This window comes from Nerophis lumbriciformis, linkage group LG07 (genome assembly GCF_033978685.3).
Source record: "Nerophis lumbriciformis linkage group LG07, RoL_Nlum_v2.1, whole genome shotgun sequence".
Lineage (NCBI taxonomy): Eukaryota > Metazoa > Chordata > Actinopteri > Syngnathiformes > Syngnathidae > Nerophis > Nerophis lumbriciformis.
In genome coordinates, this window is record NC_084554.2 from 35,960,244 (window position 1) to 35,978,776 (window position 18,533).

The following is an 18,533-nucleotide window of genomic DNA, read 5'->3' on the forward strand; positions in this document are numbered from 1 at the left end:
AGTTCGCACTGTGTTTTGCACAGTAGCTATTATTGGTTTGCTGGCTCACCGCCGTTCAAAAGTCACGTGACTGATAACAACCTATTTAAAAATTGCCTATTTTTTTCCAAAACGTTGTTTTAATAACAGTATCATACATACATTTAACATCTAAAATAAACATAATCAGGTATTTTGTACAATAACAGGAAGTTGTAACACACAAATGTCGATATTTGTCCTATCGCGAGACTTTGTGGGGAAGCCTTCCTCCTCCAGATCTCGCGAGCCTTCCAGCGCGAGGGCCTCTCCAAGGAGGAGTTGTGCTTTATGGCGGTGACGGAGACTGCGGTAAATAAAATCGTCGAGAAATGAACATATTTGCACGATTTTGGGTGAAATGGGCATTGTATAACAGCTTTGTTAAGTATTTTTCTGTCGTATTAGCGTATTTGTACACCGAAGGGAAATGGCTAACGGTGGGGAAATACAATCTTCTTTACGCGCCTTTGTAATGAATGGCTAGTATTGCTAGCACGAAGGCGAACAAGCTAGCGTCTTTCAGAAAATGGGCCTAGCTAATCCCCTGACCTCGTGTTATTCCTACGTCATTTATCCGTCTCGTGAGTATTGTTTAACATTCATATATATCTTAGACCAACAATTGTTGGGCTGCAAATCTATTTATAGTTTTGTTTTAGACTTTTTCAACCAACGGCTGCACACTTCGAATGAAAAGCATCGTGTCCCCTGCGCTAAACTTTAACCAAAAATTCGACGTCTTGTGTTTTCTTTGTAACTCTACGAGGTGCCTGTTTTTAACAACACTGAGCTAAATACATTTTTCATCTTCCGTAGAATTTATTGAATTGTTAAAGCTTCCCCATCATCCTCCCCTTGGGGGCTTTCCTTCCTCAAGTGTGGTGGAGCCAACGATTAGAAGGTTTGGTAGGTAAGGATTACGACTCGTCCTACCTGGAAACACATCAAGATGTACGCCTTGTACATGGCTGTTTTTTTTAAATATCCCATTTTGTGTGGGGTGACATGAGGGTTCGCTGTAAATACATTTGCATGTAAAAGTATGTAAACCTTTTAGAATTTAATATTGATCTGAATACATTTGTCTTAACGTTTGTTCCTGTTTCAGTTTATTTCGAACATACATACGATACAATGTAATGCATCACACAATTCCAGTTGTTTGATGCACGTCCGAAAAAGAGTAGGAAGAAGCAGAGCTTATTTAATCCTACCCCTTTTCATACCTTAGCAATTTTATCGTATTCCTTGTTCTCTGTAACAGAACAGTGAACAAATAAATACTATACCATAGTTAGCATACAAATATTAAATACATAAATAATCTCAATTAAAAAAGGGGTTCAAGATGTTCATCATAATAATTGTTTTGTGTACACTTTGTCAATCCGTACTAGGGCTGCAACAACTAATCGATTAAATCGATTATAAAAATAGTTGGCGATAAATTTAGTCATCGATTCGTTGGATCTATGCGCATGCGCAGAGGCATTTTTTTTTTTTTTTTAAATATTTTTTTTTTAGAAACCTTTATTTATAAACTGCAACATGTACAAACAGCTGAGAAACAATAATCAAAATAAATATGGTGCCAGTATGCTGTTTTTTTTTTCTCAATAAAATACTGGAAAGGATAGAAATGTAGCTTTTCTCTTTTATCCGATTATTAATCGATTAATCAAAGTAATAATCAACAGATTAATCGATTATCAAATTAATCGTTAGTTGCAGCCCTAATCCGTACCATAATTTAATTCCACATACTGATATACTAAAGGTTTTAAGTGTTGTACGAGCATACAAATGTTTTAAATTAGATTTTCATCTAAGATTATATTTCTCCTCTTTTGTTGAGAAGAATTGTTGTACATTCTTGGGTAGCCGGTTATAGTTTGCATTGTACATAATTTTAGCTGTTTGCAAATGCACCAAATCGTTGAATTTCAATAATTGTGATTTAATAAATAAAGTGTTGGTATGTTCTCTATATCCAACATTATGTATTATTCTAATTGATCTTTTTTGTAACGCAGTTCGTGAATGAAGCGCACATTTGTAGTTGTTTCCCCATATTTCTACACAATAACTCAGATATAGTAACACTAGTGAGCAGTAGAGAATATGAAGTGATTTTTGATCTAGAACATGTTTTGCTTTGCAAATATCTAGGCACGTGAATTTAAAATGCACGCATTTCAAAGCAATTGATACCATTTTAAAGACCTTAGAAAAAAAACTTCCAATGATACTTGAACCATTGTGATAGGCCAACTAATACGGGTGCTACACATTTCTGAAGGGAACGAATCAGCCACTTTTTTGTTTTAAATTTTCCATTAAGAGAATAGAGAAATGTGTGACCTATATTTTGGGAAATTACCATCAAATCATCATAGCTCCCTTATTTTTCATAAAAGCATAAGAATTATGTAACCAAGGAACATCCCTTAATAAATAAAAAATATTATTATTTTATTTAATTAATGAGCGGCAAGAGCATACTTACGGTATAGACATACCGTTTTGAATACAAACTGTGAATGGTTCAAAAACTTAAAAAGCCATTCAGAGTGAATATTTGCATAGCAGTATGATGCTATCTGGCTATAGTCGAGTTTTTCTGGATGAAATGTTACGCAATTTTCTTGGATATTCATGACCGCTGCCCTGGATAGACATTTTTAGCTAGCACTAAATCCATGTTAAGCTACAAGTAAGGAGATGCAAACTTATTTGCAGGTATAGTTTTGTATGATCTTGACTTGCTTGATATGAACAATTGTGATTGTTAATTTTTTGCACTTTGAGAAATCAGACCTGTGACTTTCGGAATTCGAGGCACTTCCGGGAAATGTGAACTATGTAATCAACCTCTATGCTCTTCAATTACCGTATTTTCCGCACTATAAGCCGCCCCGGGTTATTAGCCGCACCTTCAATGAATGGCATATTTCAAAACTTTGTTCACCTATAAGCCGCCCCGGGTTATAAGCCGTGCCTACGCTGCGCTAAAGGGAATGTCAAAAAAACAGTCAGATAGGTCAGTCAAACTTTAATAATATATTACAAACCAGCGTTCTAACAACTCTGTTCACCCCCAAAATGTAATGTGCAAATGTGCAATCACAAAAATGGTAACACTCAAATTATTGCAGAGCAATAGCAACATCAATAACTCAACGTTGCTCGAACGTTAATGTCAAACAACACACAAAATAAACATTTAAAGCTCACTTTCTGAAATTATTCCTCATCCATAAATCCCTCGAATTCTTCTTCAGTGTCTGAATTAAAAAGTTGGGCGAATACGGCATCCAAAATGGCCGGCTCCGTCTCGTCGAAGTCATCAGAGTCAATGTTGCTGTTGTTGTTCAGCAATTCCGTGAATCCTGCCTTCCGGAAAGCTCGGACCACAGTTGAGACCGATATATCCGCCCAGGCATTTACAATCCACTGGCAGATGTTGGCGTATGTCGTCCGGCGCTGTCTCCCTGTCTTAGTGGCGCAGGTCATCTTGTTGCTTCCTCTACCTACGCACCATTGATTCATTTATGTTCAATTCTCTCGCTGCTGCTCTATTTCCGTGTTCTACTGCGTGACTTATTGCCTTGAGTTTGAATTCTGCGTTGTACGCGTGTCTCTTAATAGGAGCCATTTTGTGTTCTTTACAGATGTAAACACACAAATGAAATGAAACGTAATATCCGCGCGCTTCTTCTACGGGGGCGGGTGCTTACCATGGTGGTTGCTTACAGTAGAAGAAGAAGCGCTTCCTCTTCTATGGGGGCGGGTGCTTACCTTGGCGGTTGCTTACCGTAGAAGAAGAAGCGCTTCCTCTTCTACAGGGAAAAAAGATGGCGGCTGTTTACCGTAGTTGCGAGACCTAAACTTTATGAAAATAAATCTTAATATTAATCCATATATAAGGCGCACCGGGTTATAAGCCGCACTGTCAGCTTTTGAGAAAATTTGTGGTTTTTAGGTGCGGCTAATAGTGCGGAAAATACGGTAGTCCAAAAGTACCCCCACCAAAAAAAGATTAATAGTGCTTGTGGGGAAAAAAATGTAAACCTTTTGAGTTAATGACCTCAAAAAAGCTATTTGAAGTAATGATTTAGCTCATGCTAAGATTTTGAGTTTGAAGGTATGATGGGGCTTGGCGATGGCTAAAAACGGATCTGTTTTTTATCAGTCTTTATCAATAATTATTATTTTCTGACCTATGACCAGGAGACAAATATATTAAATGTAAACATTTTTAACATGTAACCTTCCCCTGATTATAACCCCTTCGGCAATTAAGGCAAACAGGAAAGGAAATGTCAACAAAACCATGGAAAAAAACTCAATGTAAACAAATTCTAAAATAACATTGAACACTTGACAATTACCTCTTTAAAATTAAGGTTAAAAAATAAGGAACATATAAACGCTTAATAAAGTGTAACAAAATAGTGCAAAGTGTGAAAATGTAAATGTAGAGAAACCTAAAAACTATTTTCTGCAGGTTTAGTGCTGGTGTGTGTGTGTGTGTGTGTGTGTGCGTGTGTGTGTGTGTGTGTGTGTGTGTGTGTGTGTGTGTGTGTGTGTGTGTGTGTGTGTGTGTGTGTGCTCATGGGTGAGTGCGGCTAAAGTGGTTTGGTATTATTGAATACAAGCACCTTGGTCTGACCACAGTTAAGTTTTTGTTTTTTTAAATTAACTGCGGGCAGCACAGTGGAAGAGGGGTTAGTGTGTCTGCCTCACAATACAAAGCTCCTGAGCAGTCCTGGGTTCAATCCCGGGCGCCTGATCTTTCTGTGTGGAGTTTGCATGTTCTCCCCGTGACTGCGTGGGTTCCCTCCGGGTACTCCGGTTTCCTCCCACCTCCAAAAACATGCACCTGGGGATAGGTTGATTGGCAACACTAAATTGGCCCTAGTGTGTGAATGTGAGTGTGAATGTTGTCTGTCTATCTGTGTTGGCCCTGTGATGAGGGGGCGACTTGTCCAGGGTGTACCCCGCCTTCCGCCCGATTGGAGCTGAGATAGGCTCCAGCGCCCCCCGCGACCCCGAAGGGATTAAGCGGTAGAGGATGGATGGATGGATAAATAAACTGCCATACTGTCGAGGTTACTTTTCCTGTTTTATCAACATTTCTTTTCAACATTAATTTTTAGTTTCTTCTCACTCCACTCAAAAAATCAACCGCAAGACAACAAAGTGGCGCAACCAAACTTGATAGTTGTTACTTTTACCTGTTTGGCTGTTAGCATGTCACTCCCAGTGATCACCTCTTGAGTTTTTTGGTTAGCGATTGCCTTTGTTTATGCAGCCAACCTTCCTTTGCAATTTCCTGTTTCTTTCGACGAAGAAAACATATGTGTTTATCGAACGTTTTATGGAACACGTTTTTAATTGATTGTGTCTATCGCTATATATATTGATATCGTTTTATTGCCCAGCCCAATGGTGTGAATACGTAGACCCTCAAACTCTTGGAATTTGCTCTACACAAGAGCCAAGAGGCCTATGTGATAAGTATTAATAGTAAGGGATTACATACTTTTTCTTGCTACTGTATATGTTGTTGTGGGCCTCACCTTGAAATTGATATGTACACACAAGATTGTGCTTTACTGGTAAGGTCTTATTAATGCTGGTTTTGAATTACAGTGAGGTGAAGTTATGACGATGGAGAATGGACAGGGGGCAGGCACCAAGCTTGGCCTGCCGCCTCTCACCCCGGAACAGCAAGAGGCGCTGCAGAAGGTAAGAAAGAAACCCAACATACGCTGTGATATTTTTCACATATCCTCTTGTTCAGTTTAAATTAACATTATGCATTCAACCAACAAACAAAATACACGCCAAATTGGTCTTACAGCTGTGCGACAAGGCCAAACCTCCTCTTAATTTTAATTCACATTGTGCTTCTAAACGTGCCTTAACCATATGCTGTCTCATCTTACTATTGTAACTTTGGCAATATTTGCAGAAAAATCTGCATACACGGGAACTTATTGGGAGAAGTAAATCTCAATGAGACCACTGTGCCGCTTAGTTATCTCTATTTAATAGGAGCAGATTATTTGACATGGATGGATTGGACATTGATTAAATCAATCTTAATTCTCTGTGATGGCCGAGATGGTCTTAAATGGTTCAGACCAAGCATGTGTACAATGTAACTCAGCATTTCTCCTTTTTCTGAGCATTTTAGGATGTGTAATTTCTAGGGCTGTCAAAGTTAATGCGATAACATGTTGTCTATATAACTTCCTTTAACGGCAATAATTTATTAACGCGCATGCGTCCTGACTCCTTTTTGACTATCGGGCCATTCTGTAGCGTGGGGAAATGTAATAGGGTTAGTTGCTGTTGAGCTCAAGCTCGAAAATAGTGAGTAGAAATGCACAAAGAGAAGGGGGACATTATGGAAATATCAGATCCAAGGCCATGGCGAATCAGGAAAAGACAATTTTATCTTTGAACAAAGTGAGATGACATAATTGGAGCGAACGCCTGCTGACGCGCATTGCAGCTTCAGAGAGGAGGAGCTTTACTCCTGTGTTTGGATTACGGTTCAGGTGCATTGATAACAACAAATGTAGCTTGTTACTGTGACTGCTTTAGTAACATGGCATAACAGCTCAACAGAAATGAAATACTTAAAGCAGGAATTTGAAAGGGGACTTTTTAATTTAAAAGTCAGGTCTGCAAAACATGTCAAGACACCTTCTCAAGCCAATCACAGTTTTGCGGCTTCAAAATAAAAGTGCTATGCTTTACTTCTAGTTTAACTACCTATCAAAATATTTATTTTATTACAATCATGCTTTGTCAAAGATGTTTTGTAAAGTAATCTGTGATATTTGAAACTAAATAAATGCACCAGTTGAGGATTGTAGTTAAGAAACACTGGTTTAATTGACAAAATTAAACACAATTAAGCGTATAAAGTCAATTTAATTTTTCATTCTGCTGGTACTTTAATGCGTATTTTTTTCCATTTGGAAAACCTAGGTCGGATGTTGCCTTTTTGTTTGTTGCATCACGTAATCACGGCATTCTCGCTCGTTTGTACAGGTTGATGGGCTCACATTTTGAAGCTGAAATATTCCCACGCCATGACAGTTATCTTTTTAATCATATTTTTTCCATCCTAATTTTTGTTACTTTGCGGAATTTCTCGCTGACAAGTCACGAGGCTCTCTTTTTGTGCTCCCTGCTTGTGCGGTCTTGCTAAGTCGCTCCCCGTCCACCAAGGGGGAAAAAAAATTGTGAATGATTGTAAAGACGGCTCACTGCGTTCAGTTTATTTGACTGTTAAATAAACGAGCTCAAATGCTTGGAGCGATGCACAGGGTGAGGCGTCTTTCTCCCTCTTTAAAGCGAGAGACGAATCAACGCGAGGCACAACAATTCTTATTGGCAAACATGTCTGTCACTCAAATGCAGGTGACGGCGGAGGGGAAATTACCCTCAACCTCTTGCGGTTACAAAATCGCACTAATTAAAACTTCAATGTCGATTCAATGGCGATTAATCTTAAAAAGTCCCTACCCGTGAATACGTATTTGTTCGCAGCATACATGCAATTAGTTATTTTTGTACCACATTAATTCATGAGACTATGTCATAAAGTGAGCACCACCTGTATTTATTGCAGAGCTGTGATAATATAATCCCCTTGTTTCTTTTTTCAGGCAAAGAAGTATGCCATGGAACAGAGCATTAAGAGTGTATTGGTGAAGCAGACCATTGCCCATCAACAACAGCAGCTCACCAATCTGCAGGTGAGATAGACTTTTAGTCTTGTGATGCTTTGCGATACCAAAGTTTGTATTGGCGGCGCAATTTGTGAACCTTAAGACATAATATTTCTTTATACCGCTATCTCTTGTTTCAGAGGTCGTGTTTCAAAAGCTATTGGATACTTTTTTTCTTCTTCTCCCCCATGCTGTGAGAAAAAAAGAGCATGTCTAGACCGTGTCCCTGCTTTTTGCCTATGCTCTTTTTCAGGTTGCCGAAGTCCTCATGAAGGAATTGGTTATAATGTTAAATCTGTTCTTCTTAAGGAAGCTTGTTTGTTAATTGTGGTAATTTGTCTTAAAATCAGAGGAGGCAACTCGCCAAACTGTGTTGTTTAGCGGAAGAGTCTGCTTATAGAATAGGCATAAGCACTTTTGTCTGTCTGAGTGTAAAAATAATTTTGAAAGTAAAAAAAAAAAAAAAAAAAAAAGCAAAGCTAAGGGATATCTAACCTACTTTTCAGCACCTTTTTCGTCTTTACTGTCTTTCAGATGGCAGCAGTGACTATGGGCTTTGGAGATCCTCTCTCACCTTTACAATCGGTCAATAGATTATTAAATTTTTTTCTGTGCGCATTCCCAATGAAAAAAGATTGTTTGTCCCTTCTTGCATCGGTTGATTTGGCACCAATCCCTGTCTTTAATCAAAGAATGAATATTTACTAAGAGTAGTGGCTTTCTAAGCTAGTGTATCTGCCATAATGATCGACAATGAAACTTTGAAAGACAGTTTTAATGGGTAGTAAAGTTTAGTTTTCTTAAGTCAATGTTTTTTTTAGTTTTTTTTTACTCTAAACTCATGTCTAAGTGTTTTTTAAAACCGTCATGGCATGGATTAAAGGATGGTTAGCACTTCTGGAACTCATAACTTTGATATTTTCGGGAATCAAGCTCTTGTTTCCTTGGTGATACAGAAGCACTTCTAAAATAGATTAAGACCTCCGTTCAATACTTTCCTACCTCCTTTTTTTTTATTTTTTTTTTTTTACTTGCATCCCTGGACTACAGGTTAGTTTCTGAAGCAAAATATTAATGAGGGCTGTGCATGTCAATCACTTCAGTGTTTTTATGCTTCCATGTCATCTTTAACTCTTATACATGTACATAATAAGTCTTCCACAATGGTCTGTCCTTTTGATTACTTTATCTCATTATCTTCAGACCGCCCCCTAACTTTTAATTAGCCTTAGGCTACTTTTGGGAAACCAAGCACAGTAGAAAATACACATTTATTAAACGTTTGTGTGTGCGTGCATATTCTTCCTTATTCTGTTTAGTTTCTCTAATTCTAAAGTGTTGTTTTTTTCCCTTGATTGGCAGGTGGCAGCTCAGCGGCAACGTGCTCTAGCCATCATGTGTCGGGTGTATGTGGGCTCCATTTACTATGAGCTTGGCGAGGACACCATCAGACAGGCCTTTGCACCCTTCGGCCCGATCAAGAGCATTGACATGTCTTGGGATTCTGTAACAATGAAGCACAAGGTTAGCTAATAGAGTGCAGCGTAGGCTGCTTAAGTCTTTGTGTTCATTTTGCGTCTTGTGGACTACACAGGGCTTCGCCTTTGTGGAGTACGACGTACCAGAAGCTGCTCAGCTGGCTCTCGAGCAGATGAACTCCGTCATGTTGGGTGGGCGAAACATTAAGGTGAGTTGTCTGGAACCGCTTGCAATTGTTATTGCTAATGGTAAGTTACTTAGTGAATTACTTTTCTGGATACAGTAGATCGCAGCCGTTCGCAAAAAAACGTGACACAAGCACCTAAAAAACTACTCAAAAACTTATCACATTTTAGATTCAGTTTTGCCCATTAACAATTACAGTATACAGAGTACAGACATTTTGTCAAAACATATTTTTTGCTGGAAAATTGAGTGAATTGACTTGTGAGACAGTACTTTCTGCTGGATTGATTACTGCAGAACTTTTCCCTGCATCAAACAACTTTCAATTTGTTACCATAAAACTAAACAGTTTAAAGCAGGTAATAGACATTTGTGAAAATGCTGGTGAGCAAATGCAAAACCACGAATAGGCGATCTACTGTATAACAAACAAAACAATATTTAGGTAGCTTTTAATGTCTAATGTACACTAATTGTTTTTTCTTTTGCCTTGTTTGTCTGTGTTGCTTTCCAGGTGCGTGTGTGTGTCTGAATTGTATGTGCTGCATGTTGCTTCCACAATGTATCAAGGCGGTTGTAGTGACCACTTCCAGTGCGATTCCCAGCGGCGCGCTGCATCACTCTGTTGCTATGTTGTGCCGATGATGGGCTGCGCCTGGTTGGTGTTGCTTGGCCGCCCCATCTGTAGTACAGATCCCAGTCCCGTCGATAGTCCAGTGTATTTTACAAGTGAAACAGAAAGAGAGATAGTTGTTAAGACTTGTCAACCATTCAATTAGCCACTGATAATGTCACAATTGGCTACCATTTTTCTAAAATTGATTGACTGTGACAGAAAAATATTTTCAAATGAGAAATTGACTCCTTGAGAGCTAGTAATAATGTAAAACATTTTTTCTACAAACCCCGTTTCCATATGAGTTGGGAAATTGTGTTAAATGTAAATATAAACGGAATACAATGATTTGCAAATAATTTTTCAACCCATATTCAGTTGAATATGCTACAAAGACAACATACTTGATGTTCAAACTGATAAACCTTTTTTTTTTTGCAAATAATCATTAACTTTAGAATTTGATGCCAGCAACATGTGACAAAGAAGTTGGGAAAGGTGGCAATAAATACTGATAAAGTTGAGGAATGCTCATCAAACACTTATTTGGAACATCCCACAGGTGAACAGGCAAATTGGGAACAGGTGGGTGCCATGATTGGGTATAAAAGTAGATTCCATGAAATTCAGTCATTCTCAAACAAGGATGGGGCGAGGGTCACCACTTTGTCAACAAATGCGTGAGCAAATTGTTGAACAGTTTAAGAAAAACCTTTCTCAACCAGCTATTGCAAGGAATTTAGAGATTTCACCATCTACGGTCCGTAATATCATCAAAAGGTTCAGAGAATCTGGAGAAATCACTGCACATAAGCAGCTAAGCCCGTGACCTTTGATACCTCAGGCTGTACTGCATCAACAAGCGACATCAGTGTGTAAAGGATATCACCACATGGGCTCAGGAACACTTCAGAAACCCACTGTCAGTAACTACAGTTGGTCGCTACATCTGTAAGTGCAAGTTAAAACTCTCCTATGCAAGGCGAAAACCGTTTCTCAACAACACCCAGAAACGCTGTCGGCTTCGCTGGGCCTGAGCTCATCTAAGATGGACTGATACAAAGTGGAAAAGTGTTCTGTGGTCTGACGAGTCCACATTTCAAATTGTTTTTGGAAACTGTGGATGTCGTGTCATCTGGACCAAAGACGAAAAGAACCATCCGGATTGTTATAGGCGCAAAGTTGAAAAGCCAGCATCTGTGATGGTATGGGGGTGTATTAGTGCCCAAGACATGGGTAACTTACACATTTGTGAAGGCGCCATTAATGCTGAAAGGTATATACAGGTTTTGGAGCAACATATGTTGCCATCCAAGCAACGTTACCATGGACGCCCCTGCTTATTTCAGCAAGACAATGCCAAGCCACGTGTTACATCAACGTGGCTTCATAGTAAAAAAGTGGGGGTACTAGACTGGCCTGCCTGTAGTCCAGACTTGTCTCCCATTGAAAATGTGTGGCGCCTTATGAAGCCTAAAATACCACAACGGAGACCCCCGGACTGTTGAACAACTTAAGCTGTGTCTCCTCAGTTCCCAAACGTTTACTGAGTGTTGTTAAAAGGAAAGGCCTTGTAACACAGTGGTGAACATGCCCTTTCCCAACTGCTTTGGCATGTGTTGCAGTCATGAAACTCTAAGTTAATTATTATTTGCAAAAAAAAAAAGTTTATGAGTTTGAACATCAAATATGTTGTTTTTGTAGTGCATTCAATTGGATATGGGTTGAAAATGATTTGCAAATCGTTTTATTCTGTTTATATTTACATCTAACACAATTTCCCAACTCATATGGAAACGGGGTTTGTAAATGGAGTTTGACTAGACTAAACAGCTGCAGTGTAGGTTAGGTTAGGTAAGGCATTCGGCGTGCGTTCTCGGTTCCTATGGAAACACCGTGTTTAAATAGCCCTGCTGGTATGATCTGTGCTATAGGTTGGGCGGCCAAGTAACATCGGTCAGGCGCAACCCATCATTGACCAGCTGGCAGAGGAAGCGCGCGCTTTTAACCGCATCTACGTGGCCTCAGTGCATCCTGACCTGTCAGATGATGACATCAAAAGTGTGTTTGAGGCTTTTGGGAGGATCAAATCTTGTACATTAGCCAGGGACCCCACTTCAGGACGACACAGGGGCTTTGGCTTCATTGGTGAGCTGGCGGGGGGGCGGCCTTTCGCTCACGCTCGTTTCATCGGTCACGTTGCTCTTAACGATAATTTTATTAACTTGCAGAGTATGAAAAGCCACAGTCGGCCGTTGATGCTGTGTCTTCTATGAACCTCTTTGACCTGGGGGGTCAATACCTACGGGTGGGCAAAGCAGTGACCCCTCCTATGCCCCTCCTAACTCCCACAACCCCTGGTGGTCTGCCTCCTGCAGCGGCTGTGGCCGCCGCGGCAGCCACTGCCAAGATAACGGCCCAGGCAAGTATGAATCCCTTCCAAAGGGATTTAATGGCCTTCCAGGTAAATATGATAAAAACAGAACTGATGGCCATTCAAATTTTATTCAGGTGACTGGGAGAAGACCAGTTTACTAGACACTCACAGGTGTGACAGTGTCATTTAATTTTGTTGTAATTTCCACATTAATATATTCAAAACAGTAGAATCTTCACGTAATCTTAAAAACTTGAATTTTTATTGCTCCCCATTGTGTAGCATATGGAAGCGAAGCTCCTCCCATTCACCGATTGGGTGTGTATGCTAAGAGTCTTCTCTTAGTAAGCACAAATTACATTCTTTTCCATGTGAATATTGATTACCTGCTGTTACATGTTAGTCACCTCAGTGGTTCTGAAGAGCGGTTGAGCTCATATTGTCTTATAACTGCTTGGTGGTTGACTGTGTTGCCTTTGTGTTGTGTTCTGTGTGTTTCCCTTACCTAATGTCTTCGGCACCCCCTCTCTTAAGGAGGCTGTAGCTGGCGCATCAGTCCTGGGGGCGTTAGCGGCGCCCCAGCTTCTTAGTCAGCAAATGGGAATACCGCAGGCTGTTATGGCTGCGCAGGCGCCCGGGGTTATCACAGGTGGGTACAATCGGCCAAGTACAATGCAAAATACCGTATTTTCCGCACTATAAGGCGCACCGGATTATTAGCCGCACCTTCAATGAATGGCATATTTCATAACTTTGTCCACCAATAAGCCGCCCCGGACTATAAGCCGCGCCTACGCTGCGCTAAAGGGAATGTCAAAAAAACAGTCAGATAGGTCAGTCAAACTTTAATAATATATTACAAACCAGCGTTCTAACAACTCTGTTCACTCCCAAAATGTACGCAAATGTGCAATCACAAACATAGTAAAATTCAAAATAGTGCAGAGCAATAGCAACATAATGTTGCTCGAACGTTAATGTCACAACACACAAAATAAACATAGCGCTCACTTTCTGAAGTTATTCTTCATTCGTAAATCCTTCGTCTTCGGTGTCCGAAGTGAAAAGTTGGGCAAATTTACGATCCACTGGCAGATGTTGGCGTCGTCTGGCGCTGCCTCCTCGTCTTAGTGAAGGTGTGTTCGCCTTCTGTCATCCATTGTTCCCACGCAGTTAGCAGTCTAGCTTCGAATGCCCTGTTGACACCAATATCTAGCGGCTGGAGGTCTTTTGTCAATCCACCCGGAATGACGGCGAGTATTGAATTAAGCGCGTAAGCGTGTCTCTCAATGTGCTGTTATGAGCTAGCAAATATAACAACTACACTACCCAGCATGCAACGATAGTTACGAGCATGCGCGGTAGCCCTGAGAAGCGTTGTATGCTGGCAGTTAGAATGTGGTTATGAGCACGCTGTGAGTAAACGTTGAGAACTCAGTTAACACGCCTCGTCTGCATTATTTATAATTAGACAGACAACACACTTAATAGGAGCCATTTTGGGGTCTTTACATAAACACACAAATGGAAATGAAACGTCACATATCCCAGCATGCACCGCGCGCTTCTTCGTCATCCACTGTTCCCACGCAGTTAGCAGTCTAGCTTCGAATGCCCTGTTGACACCAATATCTAGCGGCTGGAGGTCTTTTGTCAATCCACCCGGAATGACGGCGAGTATTGAATTAAGCGCGTAAGCGTGTCTCTTAATGTGCTGTTATGAGCTAGCAAATATAACAACTACACTACCCAGCATGCAACGATAGTTACGAGCATGCGCGGTAGCCCTGAGAAGCGTTGTATGCTGGCAGTTAAAATGTGGTTATGAGCACGCTGTGAGTAAACGTTGAGAACTCAGTTAACACGCCTCGTCTGCATTATTTATAATTAGACAGACAACACACTTAATAGGAGCCATTTTGGGGTCTTTACATAAACACACAAATGGAAATGAAACGTCACATATCCCAGCATGCACCGCGCGCTTCTTCTACGGGGAAAAAAGATGGCGGCTGTTTACCGTAGTTGCGAGACCTAAACTTTATGAAAATGAATCTTAATATTTATCCATATATAAAGCGCACCGGGTTATAAGGCGCACTGTCAGCTTTTGAGAAAATTTGTGGTTTTTAGGTGCGCCTTATAGTGCGGAAAATACGGTACACAAAGCTGTTTCAGGTTGTTGCTTGCAAATGTGCTTGCTGAGAGGCACAACATGATTTAATACTGAATGTGAAACCATGTTTTAACATCCATTAATTCCTAAAATATTCAGTAATTAAGCCTCTAACGATTAAACTGGACACAGACTTTTCTATTAAAAAGCACCCCTGACTATTAATACAACTGAATGGAATGCTAACGAGGGTTGACTCTATCCTCACGACTTGGTGGTCTCACTCCATTGCATCCTAAAGCCGGGGTACTTGAATGCCGTGTTGCCAGGAAGAATTCAAAAAGTAAATCCAGCCCCCCACTCTGCGCTCCTCACTGATAGTCCTTCCCAGTCTATTCCTCCTTGGATGTGCACAAAATCGGACACAAGGGCTGTACATGCACACGCGTAGGTTGTTGACAGTCTAAAGGATCCCCTACTTCGTATTTTGTTGCAGATTATCGATAACACGTCGGCATACAAAAGGTTACAGAAAATATAGGAAAATGGAACATTAGTCCCTGTCAAGAAGGAAAGCAGCCATTTGGCCGTCCAAAGTTAGTCCAAGACTGGCCCACAATGCCGTTCATTTTGACTACGCCAGACCGATATTTATTCAAGTTTTGGCTCTTCATTGTTTTTTCAGATGTACGCAATTTTCTTTTCTTCCTCTGATTTCGTCTTTTGGGGTTTTTTCTTTAGTAATATATGCTGTAAAGGCAAGCGCAGGTATTGCGATTTTTTGCATGTGGCTGTTCGGCAGCCAAGCTTTACTAAACAAGTTTGCACCGTGCACGTGCTTCACTATATATCGCATCAGCCTTTGTGGGGTTTGCTCACCCCTTTTTTCTCTAAACCCTGTGATTGGATCTGGAGGCGTTGAACAAATGATTTTGTCCTCTGGGGATATTTTTACTAAAATACTGAATTATACTGCATGGACAGCCAGCAGACGCACATTTTCTTCAGAAATGATTACTGTTACGATATACTGTATGGTGTTGATGTTTTTTTTTGTTTTTTTGTTAAAGAATATAACTTTGGTACCCCAGCTTTAACAACTGTTGTTTTTTAACACAATAGAGCAAAACATCTTCCTTTGGGCATGTTCCCACCTTTAATAGCATTAATACTTTGGATATTGTGTTATTTTCTCTAATTTGAATCTGAGCTTGAACTGTTGAAGCCTGCTCGGATGAGAGGCAAAACAATTTATTAGGTAATCTGAACCGTCTAGTTGCGACTGATTAAATTGCCAGAGTATTATAACTACTGACAGTTAGGTTTAAAATGAACCATTATAAATTGAACGGACCAGTCTGTTGTGTGATCTACTGTATTTTCATGATCACTCTCACACTTAATTTCGGCTTTTTTTAAGGTGTGACTCCGGTGCGTCCCCCAATACCAGTACTTCCCCAGGTGGGCCTGGTGAACCCTGTGCTTGCATCGCCTCCAGTTCTGTCTAGTCAAGCCGGGGCTGCCATCTTACAAGCAAAGAAGGAGGAGAAAGAGGAGACGCTACAGGATGCCACAGGACAGGAGATGTTGAGTGATCAAGAGCACATGAGCATCTCGGGTAGCAGTGCCAGACACATGGTCATGCAGAAGCTGCTTAGAAAATCAGAGGTAAATTTGAGGACGTTTTATTCTGTTTTAATAAACTACATTAATGTCTTTCTTTTGACCTTTCCAGTCCACAGTGATGGTTCTTCGAAATATGGTTGGACCAGAAGATATTGACGATGACTTGGAAGGTGAGGTGACAGAAGAGTGTGGCAAGTTTGGCTCCGTCAACAAAGTCATCATCTATCAGGAAAAGCAAGGAGAAGAGGAGGATGCTGACATCATTGTCAAGATATTTGTAGAGTTTTCCATGGCATCAGAAATGAACAAAGCTATTCAAGCCCTTAACGACCGCTGGTTTGGCGGTCGCAAAGTGGTGGCTGAGGTGTATGACCAAGACCGGTTCAACGGCAGTGATTACTCTGCATGAAGTGTGTGTGAAATGGTTCACCAGCACAGTGCCCATCTTCATTCCTGTTGCCCATCTAACTACTATCAGCCACTCACTGCAGATCCTGATGGCATCTTTGTAATTATTAGTTTTTTCAATATTTGCTTTGTGACCTGTGAAGAATTCTCCTCGTTGCAAGTACCACATTTTTGTAACACGGTCTGGTTAAAACAGTTTTCTTCATTTACTTTTTTGTCATGCATTGCTCATCATGTTAACATTGTTCTTTCTACAATTAAAGGTTATTTGTCCACAAAATTTGAGGTGACATTTACCCCCCTAAACTGGGAAACAAAATATTTTCTCGGGACACGCGGTAGAAAATGGATGGAAAATGCTTCTCACAGTTCTCAAATAGTGGGGCGGACCGCCCTGTGGGTGGGTGATCCTGGGGAACATGCTTTATTAGTATCATGCTTCGAAAAGCTGTGTACTACAAAATGCTCATTGTAGCCATTAAATGTGACCAAATTTTGTTTGTTTTTTTATTATTTTTTGTATCTACAATTTGTAGGTTAAAGTGTTTTATGTATTTCTGCTGCTTATCAATTTTATTTTTCTCAGTTTGAGTTTTGTAGGTTAAAGTGTTTATGTATTTCGTTGCTGAGTTGATCAATTAGTTATTTTTTGTTTGAATTCAAATTAAGTTTTTCAGTATAAATTGGTCAAAAAAGTTTTCTAAGGATGACGTAATTGGCTCATTCCTATCACGTGACCGCACGCAACAACCGGTCACAAGAACAACAATGGTGGTCAACAGAACTGTGTACGTGCTGCAGTTGCTATTAGCGCTCCTGCAAAAAAACCTCGTCGCCCTCTTATCAAGTGTGCAGCGGAAACGCATAAATAACTAAACCTACCGCCACCAGAAGAAGATTCTGGGTGAGACCTGGGAGAAGTCAGATGTATCTTCATTGAGTGCACGCAGATACACACATTGGCTGACTATCATTTATAAGGCTCTTTTAGGTTTAATACCTCCATTCTTGTGTACTCTGTTACAAAGAAAAAGCAGCTCTTACGCATTACGTTCTAACAGTTTGTATGTTTTAACTGTTCCTCGTGTACGGACGGAATTTGGCAAAAGAGCTTGTGGCATTGCTTGTCCTATGGCATGGAATGCATTGCAGACGAAACTGAAACTTACAGAACTATTTCATTACGCGGATCCTGAGCGGACCAATGTCTGATCCGCGGACGTGGACGCGCCTGTAGTTCAAGTACGCGCATGAGCCAAGATCGATCATTTCTGGACTTTCTTTGCTGGAACACGAACGTAAGTAGTATAGATGTATTGATTTATTGCTACATTCACAGTAAAGATCGGCCTTTGTGTTTCCATCATCATTTATGTATGATTGTAATGACGTTGTTCAAAATTAGGACTAGCAGTAAAACTTTATATTCTGTAAAAAAAAAAAGCTATTTTATTTAAAATGGAATAGCAATTTCGGCAGAATATGTAATGGTAGTTAAGTAAAGTTTCTTTGCTGTGTATTTTTCTTGATGCGACGCTCGGAGCTGGTAAATCACGTTTTTTATGTCTCCTTATATTTTTTTAATAAACTTTTTGGTTGTAGCTCTTAAAGTATTCTATAAGAATGCACACTGTCTTGTGACTTGTTGATAAGCATGCGGGTTAAATTCCCGGATTATGGTTGTTAAATTGTTGTAAAAACCGGATTTGTATATGCTAAATGCTGCTGCTAGCATTAAACTAATCCATACTTGCCAACCTTGAGACCTCCGATTTCTGGAGGGGGGTGGGCGTGGTCGGGGTGGGACGGGGGCGTGGTTGGGGGCGTGGCTAAAGGGGGAGGAGTATATTTACAGCTAGAATTCACCAAGTCCATCCATCCATCCATTTTCTACCGCTTATTCCCTTTTGGGGTCGCGGGGGGCGCTGGAGCCTATCTCAGCTACAATCGGGC

General features: G+C 40.3%; 1 protein-coding gene across 8 annotated transcripts; it reads left to right on the forward strand.

The window, feature by feature from the left end:
• The first annotated feature begins 243 nt into the window (after positions 1-243).
• LOC133609568 (poly(U)-binding-splicing factor PUF60) lies at positions 244-16,860 on the forward strand. 8 transcript variants are annotated; one of them, XM_061965270.2, is made up of 12 exons: positions 261-330; positions 838-931; positions 5,677-5,772; positions 7,710-7,799; positions 8,307-8,357; positions 9,135-9,296; positions 9,367-9,459; positions 11,988-12,201; positions 12,285-12,517; positions 12,965-13,079; positions 15,967-16,214; positions 16,282-16,860. In XM_061965270.2, the coding sequence occupies exons 3-12, from the start codon at positions 5,689-5,691 to the stop codon at positions 16,579-16,581; spliced, it is 1,590 nt and encodes a 529-aa protein (XP_061821254.1). In that variant the 5' UTR covers positions 261-330; positions 838-931; positions 5,677-5,688; the 3' UTR covers positions 16,582-16,860. The 8 variants fall into 8 exon arrangements, with proteins under 8 accessions (XP_061821255.1, XP_061821254.1, XP_061821259.1 ...); XM_061965275.2 differs by having other exon boundaries at positions 12,285-12,475; XM_061965273.2 differs by having other exon boundaries at positions 272-330; positions 838-927.
• The last annotated feature ends 1,673 nt before the right edge of the window (positions 16,861-18,533 follow it).